The sequence below is a fragment of the Pelophylax lessonae genome (genome assembly GCF_965119305.1).
Source record: "Pelophylax lessonae genome assembly, chromosome: 3".
NCBI classification, from domain to species: Eukaryota; Metazoa; Chordata; class Amphibia; order Anura; family Ranidae; genus Pelophylax; species Pelophylax lessonae.
The window spans coordinates 687,820,852-687,840,197 of record NC_138770.1 but is presented as its reverse complement, the minus strand read 5'-3'; the positions used below and the strand labels follow the sequence as shown (position 1 = coordinate 687,840,197).

Below are 19,346 nucleotides of genomic sequence, written 5' to 3'. Positions count from 1 at the left end.
TCTATGACGGGGATCACCTCTATGACCAGGATCACCTGTAGGACCAAGAATCACCTGTATGACCAGGATCACCTGTATGACCAGGATCACCTGTGTGACCAGGATCACCTGTGTGACCCGAGTCACCTGTGTGACCAGGATCGCCTGTGTGACCAGGATCGCCTGTGTGTCCCGAGTCACCTCTATGATGGGGATCATCTCTATGACCAGGATCACCTGTATGACCAGGATCACCTGTGTGTCCCGAGTCACCTCTATGACGGGGATCACCTCTATGACCAGGATCACCTGTATGACCAAGGATCACCTGTATGACCAGGATCACCTGTGTGTCCCAAGTCACCTCTATGACGGGGATCACCTCTATGACCAGGATCACCTGTATCACCCGGGTCACCTCTACTTTCTGGGGTCAGTTGGTCGATGACCACAATTAGTCGGTTGGTTGCACAGTTGCCTAAAGTGACTTTGCTGCCCAAAAAAATTGCCTCCAGGAATAGTAAATACTCCACCCGCTGCCGGCACCATTGTAATCCAAGCAAGCCCACCACTTGAGGAATCTTCTGAATCCGACATTTCTGGGAGTGTCAGACCTCTTGTCTCCTCCTACATCAATACTGTATCCTGCAGTGGCTCGGAGCCTGGCGGGAGGAACCACTGAGAGCAGCAGGGGAGCAGGCATCACCAGAAAACTACAGAAAAACAAATCTGCAGATTTTTTTTTTTACAAAAAATAAAAATAAAATCCAAGGGAGCCCCAAAAATCAGGCCCCAAAATCTACAAAAAAAATATGAAAAAAATAAAAATCTAGACCCCAAAATCTACAAAAGATCTACAGGAAACTAAATTCACTACTAATTAACTAAATCTACTACTGTACTCCGAACTAAATCTATAAATGAAATCTACAGAAAACTCGGGAGCAGGCATTGGACACTCCCAGAAATGTCCGATTCGGAGATCCTTCCAGCGGATTGCAGTGGCAGTTGGCAGCACGGTGGTGGGACAGATGAGTTTGCAGACATTTACCTTCTTTGACTTTTTTTGGACTCATTTTAGCAAACCAGAAAACATTTCCACATTATTACTTCCAATGAGAATCCAAACAATACGTTTATTCCTCATTTTTACTAGTGGGTGAGGCCATGCCGATCCATGTAGCTCACGGAACGGCTGCCCTATAGCACAGATACAACCCATGTTTTATAGTCATTTATTCCGCATTGCATAATGAAGTTTCAGGCTGTTTGGCCTCATCAGTGTAAGTAATAGAACACAAGAATGTAGAACATGGAGCATGGGGGTGGTGGTCCGTTTAGTATGGCGTGGAACAAAAGGATCCAAAAAGTCTTCTAAAGACAAGACCTGTCTTCCTGCAGTTATGAATCCCTCCATGGAATACAATGTAGCGGTGTACATTATACTAATACTTGTTCAGTCCTCTTCTTGTGTGCAGAGTAAGTATGCAGCATAATTACCTTTTGCTGGTTTGGGGTAAATTATTTCTGCCTGTAGGGGGGGCTAGGCTGCTTAGAGGGTCTCCATGGATGCCAATTATAGCCACCCTGACATGCACTCCCAGCTGGGTCTCTATCATTATGTGTGTTCTGTACCTACAGCCTTATCCTTATGTGCTTGTTAGGGTGCTGTGTTTAGAGCGCGCATGAGCAGAGTAGCCGGGGTCCTTATCAATATGCGCCCCCTTGAGTGCCATGTTTAGGGTGCAAACGCAAAGTGGCCGGTTTCCTTATGATTGTGCCCATTGTGCTAGGAATCATGGGACATGTAGTCCCAATGCATTATATCATACCACTTGCACAGTGTGCGCTCCCCAATCAGAAGTTGGGGTGAAGTGCAGCAAAGGGGACGCGGCGGGGAGATATTTCAAACAAAAAATGTGTTTTGGGGTGAAATGAATAGAGTATATTCTTATTGTTGTCCCTCTTCTCTCTCCTCTCTCCTGCCTCTCCGCTTTTCTCCCTCTCCCCTATCTCTCCCCTCTCCTCCCTTTCCTCTATCTCTCCCCTCTCCTCCCTTTCCTCTATCTCTCCCCTTTCCTCCCTTTCCTCTATCTCTCCTCCCTCTCCTCCTATCTCTCCTCCCTCTCCTCTCTCCCCTCTCCTCCCTTTCCTCTATCTCTCCTCCCTCTCCTCTATCTCTCCTCTCTCCTCCCTCTCCTCTATCTCTCCTCCCTCTCCTCTCTCCCCTCTCCTCCCTTTCCTCTATCTCTCCCCTCTCCTCCCTTTCCTCTATCTCTCCCCTCTCCTCCCTCTCCTCTATCTCTCCCCTCTCCTCCCTCTCCTCTATCTCTCCTCCCTCTCCTCTATCTCTCCTCTCTCCTCCCTCTCCTCTATCTCTCCTCTCTCCTCCCTTTCCTCTATCTCTCCTCTCTCCTCCCTCTCCTCTATCTCTCCTCCCTCTCCTCTCTCCCCTCTCCTCCCTTTCCTCTATCTCTCCTCCCTCTCCTCTATCTCTCCTCTCCCCTCCCTCTCCTCTCTCCTCCCTTTCCTCTATCTCTCCTCCCTCTCCTCTCTCCCCTCTCCTCCCTTTCCTCTATCTCTCCCCTCTCCTCCCTTTCCTCTATCTCTCCCCTCTCCTCCCTTTCCTCTATCTCTCCCCTCTCCTCCCTTTCCTCTATCTCTCCCCTCTCCTCCCTTTCCTCTATCTCTCCCCTCTCCTCCCTTTCCTCTATCTCTCCTTCCTCTCCTCTATCTCTCCTCTCTCCTCCCTCTCCTCTCTCCTCCCTCTCCTCTCCCTCCCTCTCCTCTATCTTTCCTCCCTCTCTCTCTCCTCCCTCTCCTCTATCTCTCCTCCCTCTCCTCTCTCCCCTCCCTCCCTTTCCTCTATCTCTCCTCCCTCTCCTCTATCTCTCCTCTCTCCTCCCTCTCCTCTCTCCTCCCTCTCCTCTATCTCTCCTCCTCTCCCTCTCTCCCCTCTCCTCCCTTTCCTCTATCTCCCCCTCCTCCCTTTCCTCTCTCTCTCCCCTCTCCTCCCTCTCCTCTATCTCTCCCCTCTCCTCCCTCTCCTCTATCTCTCCTCCCTCTCCTCTTTCTCTCCTCTCTCCTCCCTCTCCTCTATCTCTCCTCTCTCCTCCCTTTCCTCTATCTCTCCTCCCTCTCCTCTATCTCTCCTCTATCTCTCCTCCCTCTCCTCTCTCCTCCTCTCCTCTATCTCTCCTCCCTCTCCTCTCTCCCCTCTCCTCCCTTTCCTCTATCTCTCCCCTCTCCTCCCTTTCCTCTATCTCTCCCCTCTCCTCCCTTTCCTCTATCTCTCCCTCTCCTCCCTTTCCTCTATCTCTCCCCTCTCCTCCCCTTCCTCTATCTCTCCTCCCTCTCCTCTATCTCTCCTCTCTCCTCCCTCTCCTCTCTCCTCCCTCTCCTCTATCTCTCCTCCCTCTCCTCTCTCCCCTCTCCTCCCTTTCCTCTATCTCTCCTCCCTCTCCTCTCTCCCTCTCTCCCTTTCCTCTATCTCTCCTCTCTCCTCCCTTTCCTCTATCTCTCCTCCCTCTCCTCTATCTCTCCTCTCTCCTCCCTCTCCTCTATCTCTCCTCCCTCTCCTCTCTCCCCTCTCCTCCCTCTCCTCTATCTCTCCTCCCTCTCCTCTCTCCCCCTCTCCTCCCTTTCCTCTATCTCTCCCCTCTCCTCCCTTTCCTCTATCTCTCCCCTCTCCTCCCTTTCCTCTATCTCTCCTCCCTCTCCTCTATCTCTCCTCTCTCCTCCCTCTCCTCTCTCCTCCCTCTCCTCTATCTCTCCTCCCTCTCCTCTCTCCCCTCTCCTCCCTTTCCTCTATCTCTCCCCTCTCCTCCCTTTCCTCTATCTCTCCCCTCTCCTCCCTCTCCTCTATCTCTCCCCTCTCCTCTATCTCTCCTCTCTCCTCCCTCTCCTCTATCTCTCCTCTCTCTCCCTCTCTCCTCTCTCCTCCCTCTCCTCTATCTCTCCTCTCTCCTCCCTCTCCTCCCTCTCCTCTATCTCTCCTCTCTCCTCCCTCTCCTCTATCTCTCCTCTCTCCTCCCTCTCCTCCCTCTCCTCCCTCTCCTCTATCTCTCCTCCCTCTCCTCTCTCCTCCCTCTCCTCCCTCTCCTCTATCTCTCCTCTCTCCTCCCTCTCCTCTATCTCTCCTCTCTCCTCTCTCCTCCCTCTCCTCCCTCTCCTCTATCTCTCCTCCCTCTCCTCTCTCCTCCCTCTACTCTATCCAGGTCCTTCGGGGTTCTGCTGTGGGAGATTTTCTCGTTGGGATACATGCCGTACCCCAGTAAGAGTAACCAGGAGGTGCTGGAGTTTGTCACAAGCGGAGGAAGGATGGATCCACCCAAAAACTGCCCGGGCCCCGTGTATGAGAGTATTTCTTCTTACTGATAACCTGCCAGACAGCTTCTGCTTGAAGTCCAGATTCTTTCTATGGAAGAACGTGGGTGAGGAGGACGGAGCGCCCGGTGTCCAGAAAAACACATGATGTAGGGATCACAAAACATTTATTGAAAAAGCAAACCTGTACATCAAGCCAACGCATTTCAGGGGAATGGACTCTGCCTTCTTGGGGGCCGTTAGAGCGAACTTATGTGTGGGCGGTTCAGAGAACGATTTCTGAATTTGGAACTCCAGACTAACAGAGTGGTTGGATGGTGAAGAGGCATCAGAATCTGGAGTTCAAAATTTAGCTCTAGGAACCTCCTCCACACATACTGTATGCCCGCACTAGAAGCCCTGAAGAAGGGAGAGTCTATTCCCCTGAAACGCATTGGATCGATGTACATGTTTGCTTTTTTAATAAACATTTTGTAAACCCTACAAGAGTGGCATTTTTCTGGTTACCAGACGCCGTTTCCTCCTCACCCATGTCACCCCACTATAACAACCACATGGTTGTACCAGAGAGATAGCAGACCAAACCCCCAAGTGGGTCCACCACCACCACTGTCCACCATTGGGCTCAAACCACTGGAAGCAGCCAGTGGGAAAGGAGGGAAGCTGGCAGCACTGCAGGGGGGAGACAGGGGGCGCCGGGAAGCAGGGGAAATCAGCACTGCCCAGGGTGAATAGAGTGTGCCCAGAGACACCCAACACACCCTGTGCACACACCTATGGCTCAGACACAGGGGAGTATGCAGCACTGGGGATCATTCTGCCTTGGGTTAGACAGAGATTCTGGAAACACAAGAAAATGCTGTTTACCTGTGGCCACCTCTGTTTTTATATGTTTTTTTTTTTTTTAAGCCCCACTCAGGGCTTAGCCTCCCCCCGGACCCCCGACCCCCCCCCCCCCCCATGCTGTTTGTTTAGCTGTTTGAGTCCTATTCCACTCCACTCCTTCCCTTCCCTTGCTGATGCTGACATCACACTGCTATCTGCTTCAATACACTGAAAATTAGGGCACTGTAGTGCCACCCCCACTGGAGGCGGAGTCATGACACCCTGAGTTCCAAGAATTTCCTCGGTCTTCCGCCTTAAATTACACTGGAAGACTGAGGACATCTTGTGGTGAAACAGAAGTACTGCAGGGACTGCTTCCTGAACTGCTTTATTTTTTAGTACTTTATTTTAAGGGAAAAAACAATTGGCTGGAGTCAGAATTTATTGATATGTGTCAGAGTGTAGCGGAATTTTCTCAATTTTTCACCATTTGTTCTCCTTTAAATTGCAGATATCGTATCATGACGCAGTGCTGGCAGCACCAACCTGAAGACCGTCCTCTGTTTTCCATGGTCCTGGAAAGAATCGCATACTGCACACAGGTACCGCAGGGAAACCAGCGCACAAAACACGAACTGTCACATGACACTCCGGCTAAAACTGCAGCTTGTATTGGATGGATAAGGGAAGAGAAGTGGTTAATCTGGCTCTATTTTCCTTTTATGGTCCCCCCCCCCCCAATAATATGGTGATATAACAAATAAAATGTATATATAGAACAATATTAAGGGCGGGAGGGGGAGCCAGAGGCACCGCATCCATTCCCTAGTAATGCAAAACAATTTTTTAAACAATTCTAACAATTTTATTATATTAACTAATGGGAAGTGCTCTGTGCTGAGAGGCTTCCTGTTAATTCACAAACTGAAGCATAGTAACTAGTTTACTATGCCTAAGTTAAGGAGCAACTGGTACAGATCATTCACTGTGTTCATTCCACTCTCCATCCTGAAACATCCCTCCGCATTACACAGGAAGTGACGTTGTTTCAGGGGTGCTTTTCATACACTTGGAAAATTGCCACAAACATTTTTCTTGGAATTTTTATACTGTTGTTTTTTTTTTTTTCCTCAATCAAAATGATAGCAGCTTTGCATTCTGGGTATTATTATTTGTTGTAGCGCAGATATTTCTTTCATCAAACTTGTTACTAGAAGGTGAAATAAGTGAGATAATGAATTCTAGTAACGTCTTTGCGGCAATTTTCCAAGTGTATGAAAAGCACCCCTGAAAAGACGCCCCTTGTGTAATTCTCTGTGTGACGTCATGGAAATATGTGATAAATTGTTAGAATTGTTTTAAAATATGTTTTCTTTTTTTGACACATTAAAAATCCCAGTAATTCCTTTTTGGTTATTCTTTAAATACAATACATACTATAATAATATAAGTCATTGTTCCTATTTTTATTACATAGTTTGGAATGGGATGTCCCATGATAGGTGTGATGATCGGGGGGTCCCCAGTCTTTGAACATGTAGTTTGTATACATTATGGTTCATATATAAGAGGATTTACATACATACAGTTGGGCAGAAAAGTATTTAGTCAGCCACCAATTGTGGAAGTTCTCCCACTTATAAAGATGAGAGGCCTGGAATTTCCATCATAGGAACACTTCAACTATGAGAGACAGAATGGGGGAAAGAATCCAGGAAATCACATTTTAGGATTTCTAATCAATTCATTGGTAAATTTCTCGGTAAAATAAGTATTTGGTGAAGATTTCTGTCTCTCACAGACCTGTAACTTCTTCTTTAAGAGGCTCCTCTGTCCTCCACTCCTTACCTGTATTAATGGCACCTGTTTGAAGTTGTTATCAGTATAAAAGACGCCGGTCCACAACCTCAGTCACTCCACACTCCACTATGGCCAACACCAAAGAGCTGTCCAAGGTCACCAGAAAGAAAATTATAGACCTGCACCAGGCTGGGAAGACTGAATCTGCAATAGACAAGCAGCTTGGTGTGAAGAAATCGATTATTAGAAAATGGAAGGCATAGAAGACCACTGATAATCTCCCTCCATCTGGGGCTCCACGCAAGATCTCACCCCGTGGGGTCAAAATTATCACAAGAACAGTGAGCAAAAATCCCAGAACCACACGGGGGGACCCAGTGAATGACCTGCAGAGAGCTGGGACCAAATAAAGGCTTTCATCAGTAACACACTACACCACCAGGGACTCAAATCCTGCAGTGCCAGACGTGTCCCCCTGCGTAAGCCAGTACATGTCCGGGCCCGTCTGAAGTTTGCTAGAGAGCATTTGGATGATCCAGAAGAGGATTGGGAGAATGTCATATGGTCAGATGAACACTGATCGATCGTTGTGTTCAGAATTCGGCTGTAGCTGCGGGTGAGGATAAACCTCAGAAGCGACGTCTCGGCTGAATTGTCTGCAAATCAGAAGATGTGCGATTATTCAATAACTGAAAAAAGGAAAAAATACCACTGCGCCCCTCAGAACCAATCAGATTCCCACACCCTGACACCAGAGCAGTCAAGATATACCTTCTGATTGGCTACAAGATTGATTTTTTTGGTCTTTGCTCTGGATTCTTGAACAATCCTGTTGGTGCAATACCCTATAAATGATAAAGGATTTGTTCCCGGCTTATACGGGCTATGAAGTTGCTCCCTACCTCTATGGTCATTACTATGGAATGGTAAAGTTACTAAAACTTCACTTTACCATTTCTGTGATCTGGACTAATACCCCCAAATCCTGTATGTGGGTCAGACCTGCACCTCGCCCGCTCTAGGTATATCCCGGGTTTATTCTTTCAATCATGCTGATCTGGAGGTCGGATCTACAGAAAAAGCTGCTAAACTCTGAGAGACTTTTCTCGGTATAATTCAGCGCCGGGCCCCCGTGACCCCGATCAGAAGCATTCCGCGTTCTATCAGAGAGCCGCCCCGGATTATCGGAGACTCTGAAGCATCGCAGCCCCGGGCTGACAGCCAACAGACAAACGCGTGTCAGGAACAGACAATTATAAATCAATTAATGGCAGCATTTCATTAACCACCGGCGGATAATCCGTTGTGTAATTAAGCATCGCGCCTCGGAACCGACAACACAAAAGAGTCAGAAACAAAGAAGTAAAGAATATCAGAAGACGGTGAGGAACAGAAGAGCCGGACGCAGCATACTGAGCACAATAAAAGTCAATGCTGGGCGCAGGCTCTATAAGTGATGGGATTGTTCTCCTGCACCAGGGAGATCGCTCACACCAAGCAATAGGAACCATCGCCTTATTGGCCTTAAAGGACGATTTGTTACAATCCTGAGCTGGATAATTGCAAATTTCCCCCTCACTCATAAATTGCTTTGCATTCCCAACAGCACAACTAGAAGGCGCTCTCATTTGTAGTGATGCCTCCACCCCCCTCCCCTCCTTACAGTAAGGAAAATAATGATTTGATCCCTGCAGATTGTGTAAATTTGCCCACTTACAAAGAAATGGCGGGTCTATAATTTTTATCATAGGTGTGTTTTATATGATAGAGACAGAATATCAACCAAAAATCCAGGAAACACATGATACAAATGTTATAAATGGAGTTGAAGTTCAGTGAGTAAAATAAGTATTTGATCCCCTACCAACCAACAATAATTCTGCCCCCACAGACTGGCTACAGTAGGGGCTCATGTGGTACACAGATTAGTCCTGTCAATGTAAGAAGGAGCTCCTAACGACAACTCGTTATGTGTATAGAAGACACCCGCCCACAGAATCTCTTTCCTCCAATCACAGCTCACCATCATGGGAAGACCAAAGAGCTGTCAGAGGACATCAGGGACCGGATTATAGACCTGCACAAGGCTGGAATGGGCTATAAGACCATCAGTAAGAAGCTTGGTGAGAGGGTGACAACAGTTAGAGCGATTATTCACAAATGGAAGAAATATAAAATTACCATCTATGGCCCTCAGTCTGGAGCTCCATGAAGGATTTCTCCTCATGGGGTGAGGATGGTCATGAGAAAAGTGAGGGATCCGCCCAGAACTACACAGGAGGAGCTTGTGAATGGTCACAAGGCAGTTGGGACCTCAGTCACCAAACAAACCATTGGTACCACAATACGCCGCCATGGATTGAAATCCTGCAGCGCCCACAAGGTCTCCCCCCTCAGGAAGACACATGTACAGAACATCTGAAGTCTGCCATTGAACATCTAAATGATTCAGAGGATTGGGAGAAAGTGCTGTGGTCAGATGAGACAAAAATTTAGCATTAACTTGACTTGCTGTGTTTGGAGGAAGAAAAATGCTAACTATGACCCTAAGAACTCCGTCCCTACAGTCACCGTCCCTACAGTCACCGTCCCTACAGTCACCTTCCCTACAGACACCATCCCTACAGCCACCATCCCTACAGTCACCTTCCCTACAGTCACCTTCCCTACAGTCACCTTCCCTACAGTCACCATCCCTACAGTCACCGTCCCTACAGTCACCTTCCCTACAGTCACCGTCCCTACAGTCACCGTCCCTACAGTCACCATCCCTACAGTCACCTTCCCTACAGTCACCTTCCCTACAGTCACCTTCCCTACAGTCACTGTCCCTACAGTCACCTTCCCTACAGTCACCATCCCTACAGTCACCGTCCCTACAGTCACCTTCCCTACAGTCACCGTCCCTACAGTCACCTTCCCTACAGTCACTGTCCCTACAGTCACCTTCCCTACAGTCACCATCCCTACAGTCACCGTCCCTACAGTCACCATCCCTACAGTCACCGTCCCTACAGTCACCGTCCCTACAGTCACCTTCCCTACAGTCCAGCACAGAGAAGGAAACATGAGGCTTTGGGGCTGTTTCTCTGATAAAGGTAAAGGCTGACTTTGCCGCATTGAGAGGCCAATGGACGAGGCCATGTATTGTAAAATCTTGGATGAGAACCTTCTTCCCTCAGCCAGAACACTGAAGATGGGTCATGGATGGGTCTTCCAGCATAACAATGACCCAAAACATACTGCCAAGGCAAGGAGTGGCTCATGGAGTGGCCTAGCCTTAATCCTATACAAAATTTATGGAGGGAGCTGAAACTTTGAGTTGCCAAGTGACAGCCAAGAAACCTTAAGGATTTCGAGAAGATCTGTAAAGAAGAGTGAACCAAAATCCCTCCTGAGATGTGAGCAAACCTGGTCACCAACTACAAGAAACCTCTGACCTCTGTGCTTCCAACTACAAGAAACGTCTGACCTCTGTGCTTCCCAACTACAAGAAACGTCTGACCTTTGTGACCCCCAACTACAAGAAACGTCTGACCTCTGTGCTTCCAACTACAAGAAACGTCTGACCTCTGTGCTTCCATCTACAAGAAACGTCTGACCTCTGTGCTTCCATCTACAAGAAACGTCTGACCTCTGTGCTTCCATCTACAAGAAACGTCTGACCTCTGTGCTTCCATCTACAAGAAACGTCTGACCTCTGTGCTTCCATCTACAAGAAACGTCTGACCTCTGTGCTTCCAACTACAAGAAACGTCTGACCTCTGTGCCTCCAACTACAAGAAACGTCTGACCTCTGTGCTTCCAACTACAAGAAACGTCTGACCTCTGTGCTTCCATCTACAAGAAACGTCTGACCTCTGTGCTTCCAACTACAAGAAACGTCTGACCTCTGTGCTTCCCAACTACAAGAAACGTCTGACCTCTGTGCTTCCATCTACAAGAAACGTCTGACCTCTGTGCTTCCAACTACAAGAAACGTCTGACCTCTGTGCTTCCAACTACAAGAAACGTCTGACCTCTGTGCGTCCCAACTACAAGAAACGTCTGACCTCTGTGCTTCCATCTACAAGAAACGTCTGACCTCTGTGCTTCCCAACTACAAGAAACGTCTGACCTCTGTGCTTCCCAACTACAAGAAACGTCTGACCTTTGTGACCCCCAACTACAAGAAACGTCTGACCTCTGTGCTTCCAACTACAAGAAACGTCTGACCTCTGTACTTCCAACTACAGGAAATGTCTGACCTCTGTGCTTCCATCTACAAGAAACGTCTGACCTCTGTGCTTCCATCTACAAGAAACGTCTGACCTCTGTGCTTCCAACTACAAGAAACGTCTGACCTCTGTGCCTCCAACTACAAGAAACGTCTGACCTCTGTGCTTCCACCTACAAGAAACGTCTGACCTCTGTGCTTCCATCTACAAGAAACGTCTGACCTCTGTGCTTCCAACTACAAGAAACGTCTGACCTCTGTGCTTCCCAACTACAAGAAACGTCTGACCTCTGTGCTTCCATCTACAAGAAACGTCTGACCTCTGTGCTTCCAACTACAAGAAACGTCTGACCTCTGTGCTTCCAACTACAAGAAACGTCTGACCTCTGTGCGTCCCAACTACAAGAAACGTCTGACCTCTGTGCTTCCAACTACAAGAAACGTCTGACCTCTGTGCTTCCCAACTACAAGAAACGTCTGACCTCTGTGCTTCCCAACTACAAGAAACGTCTGACCTTTGTGACCCCCAACTACAAGAAACGTCTGACCTCTGTGCTTCCAACTACAAGAAACGTCTGACCTCTGTACTTCCAACTACAGGAAATGTCTGACCTCTGTGCTTCCAACAAGGGTTTCTCCACCAACTACTAAGGGGATCAAATACTTATTTTACTCCCTGAATTGCAACTCCATTTATAACATTTGTATCATGTGATTTTCAGGATTTTTGGTTGATATTCTGTCTCTATCATATAAAATACACCTATGATAAAAATTATACACCCGCCATTTCTTTGTAACTTGGCAAACTTACACAATCTGCAGGGATCAAATACTTATTTCCCCCATCTACGCTTAGTATGTAGGAAAGTGCAGCTGCTTCGTACTCTAAGGCTCCATGCACACTGGGCTTAAAAAAACGCCAGTTGCCCTGGCAGAAAAAACACTTCTATGGAACATTTTTGCACAAAGTTTAGGTGAGTTTTGCGTTTTTTCTGCCAGAAAACTCAAATCAGAAATGCAAACAAGGTTTTTCTTTCCTGCCTATAAACGTTGCGCTTAAAATATGAATCTAATCGTCCTTAATGTGCATGGACACAAAGGATAACATTGAGCTGCTTTTACAGGCAAAACACAAAACATTTAGGAATTCAATAGAATAGTAACATAACTAGGAGGTAAGAGACATGGAGGTCATTTAAAAGTCAACTGGAGTAGTAAAATACCTATGGGGGGGAGGGGACATAGAGGTCATTATGGACTCCACTGTGGTAGTAACACAACTAGAAGGGAAGAGTCACAGAGGTCATTTAGGAGTCTACTGGAGTACTGACACAACTAAGAGGGAGGGGACATGGAAGTCATTATGGACTTCACTGGAGTAGTAACATAACTAAGGAGGGAAGTGACATTTACGAGTCAATTAGAGAAGAAGTATCACTAAAAGTGTGACATAGAGGTCATTTAGGAGTCTACTGGAGAAGTAGCATCGCTAGGAGGGAAGTGCAATGGAGGTAATATAAGAGTCTCCTATAGCAGGAACCCCAGTCAAAGAAAAGTGACTAAGGGGCAGTGACAAGGAGGTCTTTAAGGAGTCTACTCAAGGGAGGGAAGTGACATGGAGGTCATTTAGGAGGGTACTGGAACAGTAACATCAATAGGAGGGAAGTGAGGAGGACCCCCACATGATAAGAGGTCTGCCATGCTCAATGTATTTAAACTTCCAGATGATCCACATAAAACAACCAAGAATCCTTGGAATGTCCAGCCAGGTCCATGTGTAACTTTCAGTCTCACTCAGCCAATGTCAGAACAAAAACTAAACCTCAGAGTGTAAAACCTCTACATTTATTTATTATGAGCAAAAATATACTCACATTGTATCAAAAGATGTAAGACACATCATAGAAACCCACTATCACTATGTCTAGCATGATGCATCAGCACAGGCTCCACCATTATATGGAGTTCCATTCCCCCCCATGATCATTATTATGGAGTTTCCCCACCAGCGCAAGGATCCCTGACCGCGATCAGAAACATTCCGTGTTCTATCAGAGAGTCCCGCCCCATTATCAGTGACCCTAAAGCATCGCAACCCAGAGCTGGCGGCCAACAGACATGTGTCACGAATATAGAATTAGAACTCAATTATTGGTGGCATTTCATTAACCCCCAGTGGATAATCCATTCTTTAGTTAACCACTTGCCGACCGCCGCAAGTACATATACTGCGGCGGTCAGCCCCTCACAGGCAAAGTGACGTACCGGTACGTCACTAGCCTGTGAGGCTCTGAGGAGCGAGCAAGCGCGCGCCGCCGGAGGCGCGCTCCCGCGCGGTCACGGACTCCCCCGCGCGTGTGACCGGTGGACCCGATGTCCGTCGGTCACTCAGCGATCGTCGGGTGGAGAGGGAGAAAGGCAGGCGGCTAATGTAAACAAGCTGCCTGTCATTCTCCCCTGTGTAGAAACAGTGATCATACGGTTCTACTATGTAGGACCTTTGATCACTGTTTCTACAGCTCAAGCCACAGCCAATCACAGTTAGAAGCACGCCCCTAGGGACACACACCACCCCTCCCTCTCAAAAAAAGTTAACCCCTTCCCTGCCAGTGTCATTTTACAGTAACAGTGCATATGTATAGCACTGATTACTGCAGTAATGTCACTGGTAACCCCAAAAGTGTCAAAAATGTCAGTCAGGGGTCCGATCTGTCCGTCGCAATGTCGCAGTCCCGCAAAAAAAATCGCAGATTGCCGCCATTACGCGTTAAAAAAAAAACAACAAAAATTACAAAAATCTTTCCCTTAGTTTGTAAACGCGATAACTTTTGCGCAAACCAATCAAAATACGCTTTTTGCGATTTTTTTTACCAAACATATGTAGCATAAAACAAATTGTCCGAAAATGTTAAAAAATTTTGATTTTTACATTTTTTTGGGGGGGGAATTTTATATAAAAAAATGTGAAAAATATTGTTATTTTTGCAAAATTGACGCTCTTTTTTTGTTTATAGCGCATGATCAAAAAATCGCACAGGTGATCAAATACCACCAAAAGAAAGCTCTGTTTGTGGGAAAAAAAAGGACGTCAAATTTGTTTAGGTACAGTGTCGCACGACCGCGCAACTGTCTGTTAAAGTCACGCAGTGCCGAATCGCAAAATACCCCCTGGTCTGGAATAATTAGGAGGGATGTGGCATTGAAGTCATTTAGGACTAAACTGGAGTAGTAACAAAACTAGGAGGGAAGTGATATGGAGGTCATTTAGGAGTCTAGAGATGCAGTGGCATCACCAGGAGGGAAGTGTTATGGAGCCAGGCACTGGCAGCTGTCCATGTGAGCTTGGTGGTCCCGCCATAGACACAGTGTACAGAAGGTGATATCGGTCAAGCTGCACACACTAGGCACCAGTTTTTGGTGGTGGGAGAAATGGGAGCACCAGGAGGAAACCCAAAAACAACTTGAAGAACATACTAATTTCACGCAGTGTTCCCAGCAGAACTAAAGCCTAGGACTTGGATGCTTCTTTCTACCTCCATATTTCTGTATGTATAAAATAAAAATTGCTACCTCAGATTCATTTATACTTAGCATAGGTAAGGTGAGGGGCAGTTTACAATGTAATTAGTACCCCAGCGCACTCACCGAGGACGTTATCAGAGTAATAAAATGAAGAATCTTCGGCTTGCTGCTTCCAGGCCCGGTCACTGAGTGGTTACATTTTATCATTCGCTTTCCTTCTCCCTGCAGGAAAAGTCTTCACGCCGGGCCGGTCAATAATACAAAGAAATATCCGCTGCCTAAAAATTGAATGTGCTTATCAGAATATTAACCGCTTGCCGACTGCGCACAGTATATTTACTGCGGCAGTCGGCCCCGGCCAGGCAGAGTGACGTAGGTCTACGTCACTCGCCTGTCACTCCTTCCAGAGCCAATAGCGGGCGGGCGCGCGCCCGCCTCGGCTCGTTCACGGAGGAGTGCGGGAGTGTGACTGGCGGACCCGATGTCCGCCGGTCACACTACGATCGCCGGTACAGCGGGAGAAAGACAGAGCGGCTTATGTAAACAAGCCGCCTGTCAGTTCTCCCTGTGTAAAAGTGAAGATCAGACAGTTCTACTATGTAGAACTGTTGATCTTTGTTTTTACACCAGTAGACCTGTCCCTGCACAGTTAGAATCACGCCCCTAGGACACACTTAACCCCTCCCTGTCCAATACTGTTAACCCCTTCCCTGCCAGTGTCATTTTTGCAGTAACAGTGCATATATATAGCACTGATTACTGCAGTAATGTCACTGGTACCCCCAAAAGTGTCAAAAATGTCAGTCAAGGGTCCGATCTGTCCGCCGCAATGTCGCAGTACCGCAAAAAAAATCGCAGATCGCCGCCATTACTCGTTAAAAAAAAAAACACCAAAAATGACAAAAATCTTTCCCTTTGTTAGTAAACGCGATAACTTTTGCGCAAACCAATCAAAATACGCTTTTTGCGATTTTTTTTACCAAACATAGGTAGCGTAAAACAAATTGGCCGAAAATTTTAAAAAATTTTGATTTTTACATTTTTTTGGGGGGGAATTTCATATAAAAAAAAGTGAAAAATATTGTTGTTTTTGCAAAAATTACGCTCTTTTTTTGTTTATAGCGCGTGATCAAAAAATCGCACAGGTGATCAAATACCACCAAAAGAAAGCTCTGTTTGTGGGAAAAAAAGGATGTGAAATTCGTTTAGGTACAGCGTCGCACGACCGCGCGATTGTCCGTTAAAGTCACGCAGTAAAAAATCGCAAAAAAACCCCTGGTCTTTTAGCAGGAAAATCCTCCGGTGGTAAAGTGGTTAAATACCAACATAAAGGAGAGAGAGAGAGAGAGAGAGAGAGGGAGATAAGGAGAGGAGAGAGAGGAGAGAGAGGGAGAGAAGGAGAGGAGAGAGAGGAGAGAGAGGGAGAGAAGGAGAGGAGAGAGAGGAGAGAGAGGGAGAGAAGGAGAGGAGAGAGAGGAGAGGGAGGGAGAGGAGAGAGAGGAGAGAGAGGGAGAGAAGGAGAGGAGAGAGAGGAGAGGGAGGGAGAGAAGGAGAGGAGAGAGAGGAGAGAGAGGGAGAGAAGGAGAGGAGAGAGAGGAGAGAGAGAGAGGGAGATAAGGAGAGGAGAGAGAGAGAGGGAGAGAAGGAGAGGAGAGAGAGAGAGGGAGAGAAGGAGAGGAGAGAGAGAGGAGAGAGAGAGGAGAGAGAGAGAGGGAGAGAAGGAGAGGAGAGAGAGGAGAGAGAGAGAGGAGAGAGAGAGAGGGAGAGAAGGAGAGGAGAGAGAGGGAGAGAAGGAGAGGAGAGAGAGGAGAGGGAGGGAGAGAAGGAGAGGAGAGAGAGGAGAGAGAGGGAGAGAAGGAGAGGAGAGAGAGGAGAGAGAGAGAGGGAGATAAGGAGAGGAGAGAGAGAGAGGGAGAGAAGGAGAGGAGAGAGAGAGAGGGAGAGAAGGAGAGGAGAGAGAGAGGAGAGAGAGAGGAGAGAGAGAGAGGGAGAGAAGGAGAGGAGAGAGAGGAGAGAGAGAGAGGAGAGAGAGAGAGGGAGAGAAGGAGAGGAGAGAGAGGGAGAGAAGGAGAGGAGAGAGAGGGAGGAGAGAGAGGAGAGAGGGAGAGGAGAGATAGAGAGAGAGAGAGCACTATTACTGTGCAGCTGTTTGTCTGATTCACTTGTATTAGGATTTGCAAAAGCCGGGCACTTCCCGGGCAATCAATCGGAGTTGTTAGTAATTATTAGTGATTGATGAGATGGCCGGACCCATAGTTCCACTTTGTGCGCTGACATCACCTCATTACTTCATGAGTTACTTCTTGCACATCCTTAGTAAGACGTGTGATTAATAAACTGACCTCAGACGTGTAGTTACAATAGTCATTGGTAAAGGGATTTGGGGGCCAAAAAACCGTCTAATGTGCCCCCCATTCAACTCTGGGGAACAGGGGAGTCAGTCTGAGATGAAATGATAAATAGAACATTTACAATTCTAGTGCAGGTGAAAGATGGGGGGGGGGGGGGGAGGTCAGGAGGGACAGCTGCCCTGAGCGCTGGTATTATGTGATGTAAGGGGGGGGGGCACTGCAATGACAGTTTCTGATGTTACAAGCTGACAGGAGTACTGACAGTAACTTCACTACTCTCATCAGCTTAGCGCAGAAAGTTACAGGCCAGAATCTTCAGAAGAGGAGACAGTTGGGAGCTGGTTGTGCTCCTTCTCCCCTCCAGCTCCTCTGCCATACTCCCAATGCCATTGCTCATGCAGGTCCCTGGTGCTGTGATCCCGTGTCTCTAAAATGTTGTTCTGGAAAGGAAAAATGTGAGGGGAATTTGTTCTAGGAGGGGAAATATGGGAGGATTTGTGCTAGGAAGGGTGATTGTGTGTGTGTGTGTGGGGGGGGGGGGGGGGGATTGTGCTTGTAGGCGAAATAGGAAAAAAGAATTTGTGCTAGGAGGGATTGAGGGTGGAGGGATTTGTGCTGAGAGGGGGGATTTGGGGGGCAGCAGGGAATAAGTTTTGTTCTAGGATGGGAATGTTGTGGGGCATGTGCTAGGAGGGGTGATTTGGGGGGATTTGTGCCAGGGGATGGGTGAAATAGGATTTGAGCTAGGAGGAGGGATTTGGGGGGGGTTGTGCTAGAAGGGGTGATTTTACCCTGGGCACTAGATGACCTTGTCCTGGCACTGTTCTAGTGAAGAGGGAATGTAGGGAAAGAATGAGATGCTACAAGATAGGTTGGTAACTCATTCATCGTTATGGCTGAGAATTGTAGAATGATGATGATTGATATGGGCCAGTCACACCAAAAACTGTTTTATGAGCTCTCTGTACCTAAAACGATTAAAACGTTGCTATTATTTGGTTTATTTTCTGCAGGATCCTGATGTTATAAACACTCCCCTTCCTGTGGAATACGGACCTTTGGTGGAGGAAGAAGAAAAAGTTCCCACTAGGCCAGAAGACCCAGATGTGATCCCACCATTCCTGATGACCCCTGAAAAATCAGGGAAAGAAGACACACGCAAGCCCCACCCTCCGCCTCCCGTTCCACCCATTAGGAAAGTCCCCAACAAAGTTCATGCTGAACCAAAAGGACACGGAGAACCGAGACCGGTTTCAGAAAGGGAACATGACAACCTGGTCTTTGCTCAAGCTAGCCTATCAGCAGAGCTTCACAACACAAGAGGATCCACAAACAAACTTACAAATCTTTGGAATCCAACGTATGGCTCATGGTTTACTGGGAAAACGGTAGACAAACCCATTTCTCCTGCTGACAAACCAGTCCCTGAGAACAAGAACACAGTTATTGAGGGGAGCTGTCCTACAGCCCCCAGGGTAACGACCAGTAGACTCCCAGGCTCCTCTGTTTTACTGGAGCCATCCACATTGACTTCAAATGTTCAGGAAGTGCCTCTGTTTAGGCTTCACCAATTTCCTTGTGGCAAAGTTAATTATGGCTATCAGCAACAAGGCTTGCCTGTAGAGACACCAGTGGTACCACCATGTCCCACTATACAGCAAGACGTTATTCCTCGGAGCAAGAGTAATATAACCCAGGAGACCGCCTAAGTCCCATAGCCATGGATAACAGGGAGGACTGGCAGTATTGCCATGCTGGTAGAACTATGCCAATAAACATTTTCAATATGTGCCAAACTATTGATTGTCAACCTCTACAAGCTGGGTCACCTGTACAGGCTATGGCGGTTATGCTTGATTTTATGTAACGGGGACATGGGTTTACAAGAATTCTCTTTAGTGCTGATATTCCAGTGCTAAACGGTGCCAGTGCCAAAGATGCCAACAAGGTGTGACCAATCAAACACATCTACAACGTTGGGTAGCAGATTTGCAAGTGGAGCTTCTACTTTGGTATTTTTTTGATAGTAGCTGAAACTCTTTTCATGTAAAGCAGAGAATGCCCAGATAGTCGGTCGGTTAGAAATTCTGAATACTTCCTATGGGTGTTTTTTTATAGAAGACCATTTCAGCTCGCACTGCCATTCTGTCCATTTCATTTTCAAAAATGTATTTTTGAATCTTGGAAGGGCCAGATGAGGAATGATCCCGAGCTGGTTTTAAAAAAAAAAAAAGACAAGTTAATAGGGACAAATTTTTTTTTCCAAATTTCTAACATATGATGTCATTACACAGCTGACGTACGTTGTCATGTGTGCGGTCAGC

The 19,346-nt window shown here is 47.1% G+C and overlaps 1 protein-coding gene across 1 annotated transcript in view; it reads left to right on the top strand.

The window, feature by feature from the left end:
* The window catches only part of LOC309549478 (ALK tyrosine kinase receptor-like), a 249,071-nt gene extending 230,794 nt beyond the window's left edge, over window positions 1-18,277 (top strand). Inside the window, 6 exon segments of the mRNA XM_082249784.1 lie at window positions 4,197-4,261; window positions 4,264-4,315; window positions 4,317-4,331; window positions 5,642-5,732; window positions 18,036-18,050; window positions 18,052-18,277. Of these exon segments, the coding sequence (XP_082105910.1) occupies window positions 4,197-4,261; window positions 4,264-4,315; window positions 4,317-4,331; window positions 5,642-5,732; window positions 18,036-18,050; window positions 18,052-18,132 (319 nt within the window). The 3' untranslated portion in view covers window positions 18,133-18,277.
* The last annotated feature ends 1,069 nt before the right edge of the window (window positions 18,278-19,346 follow it).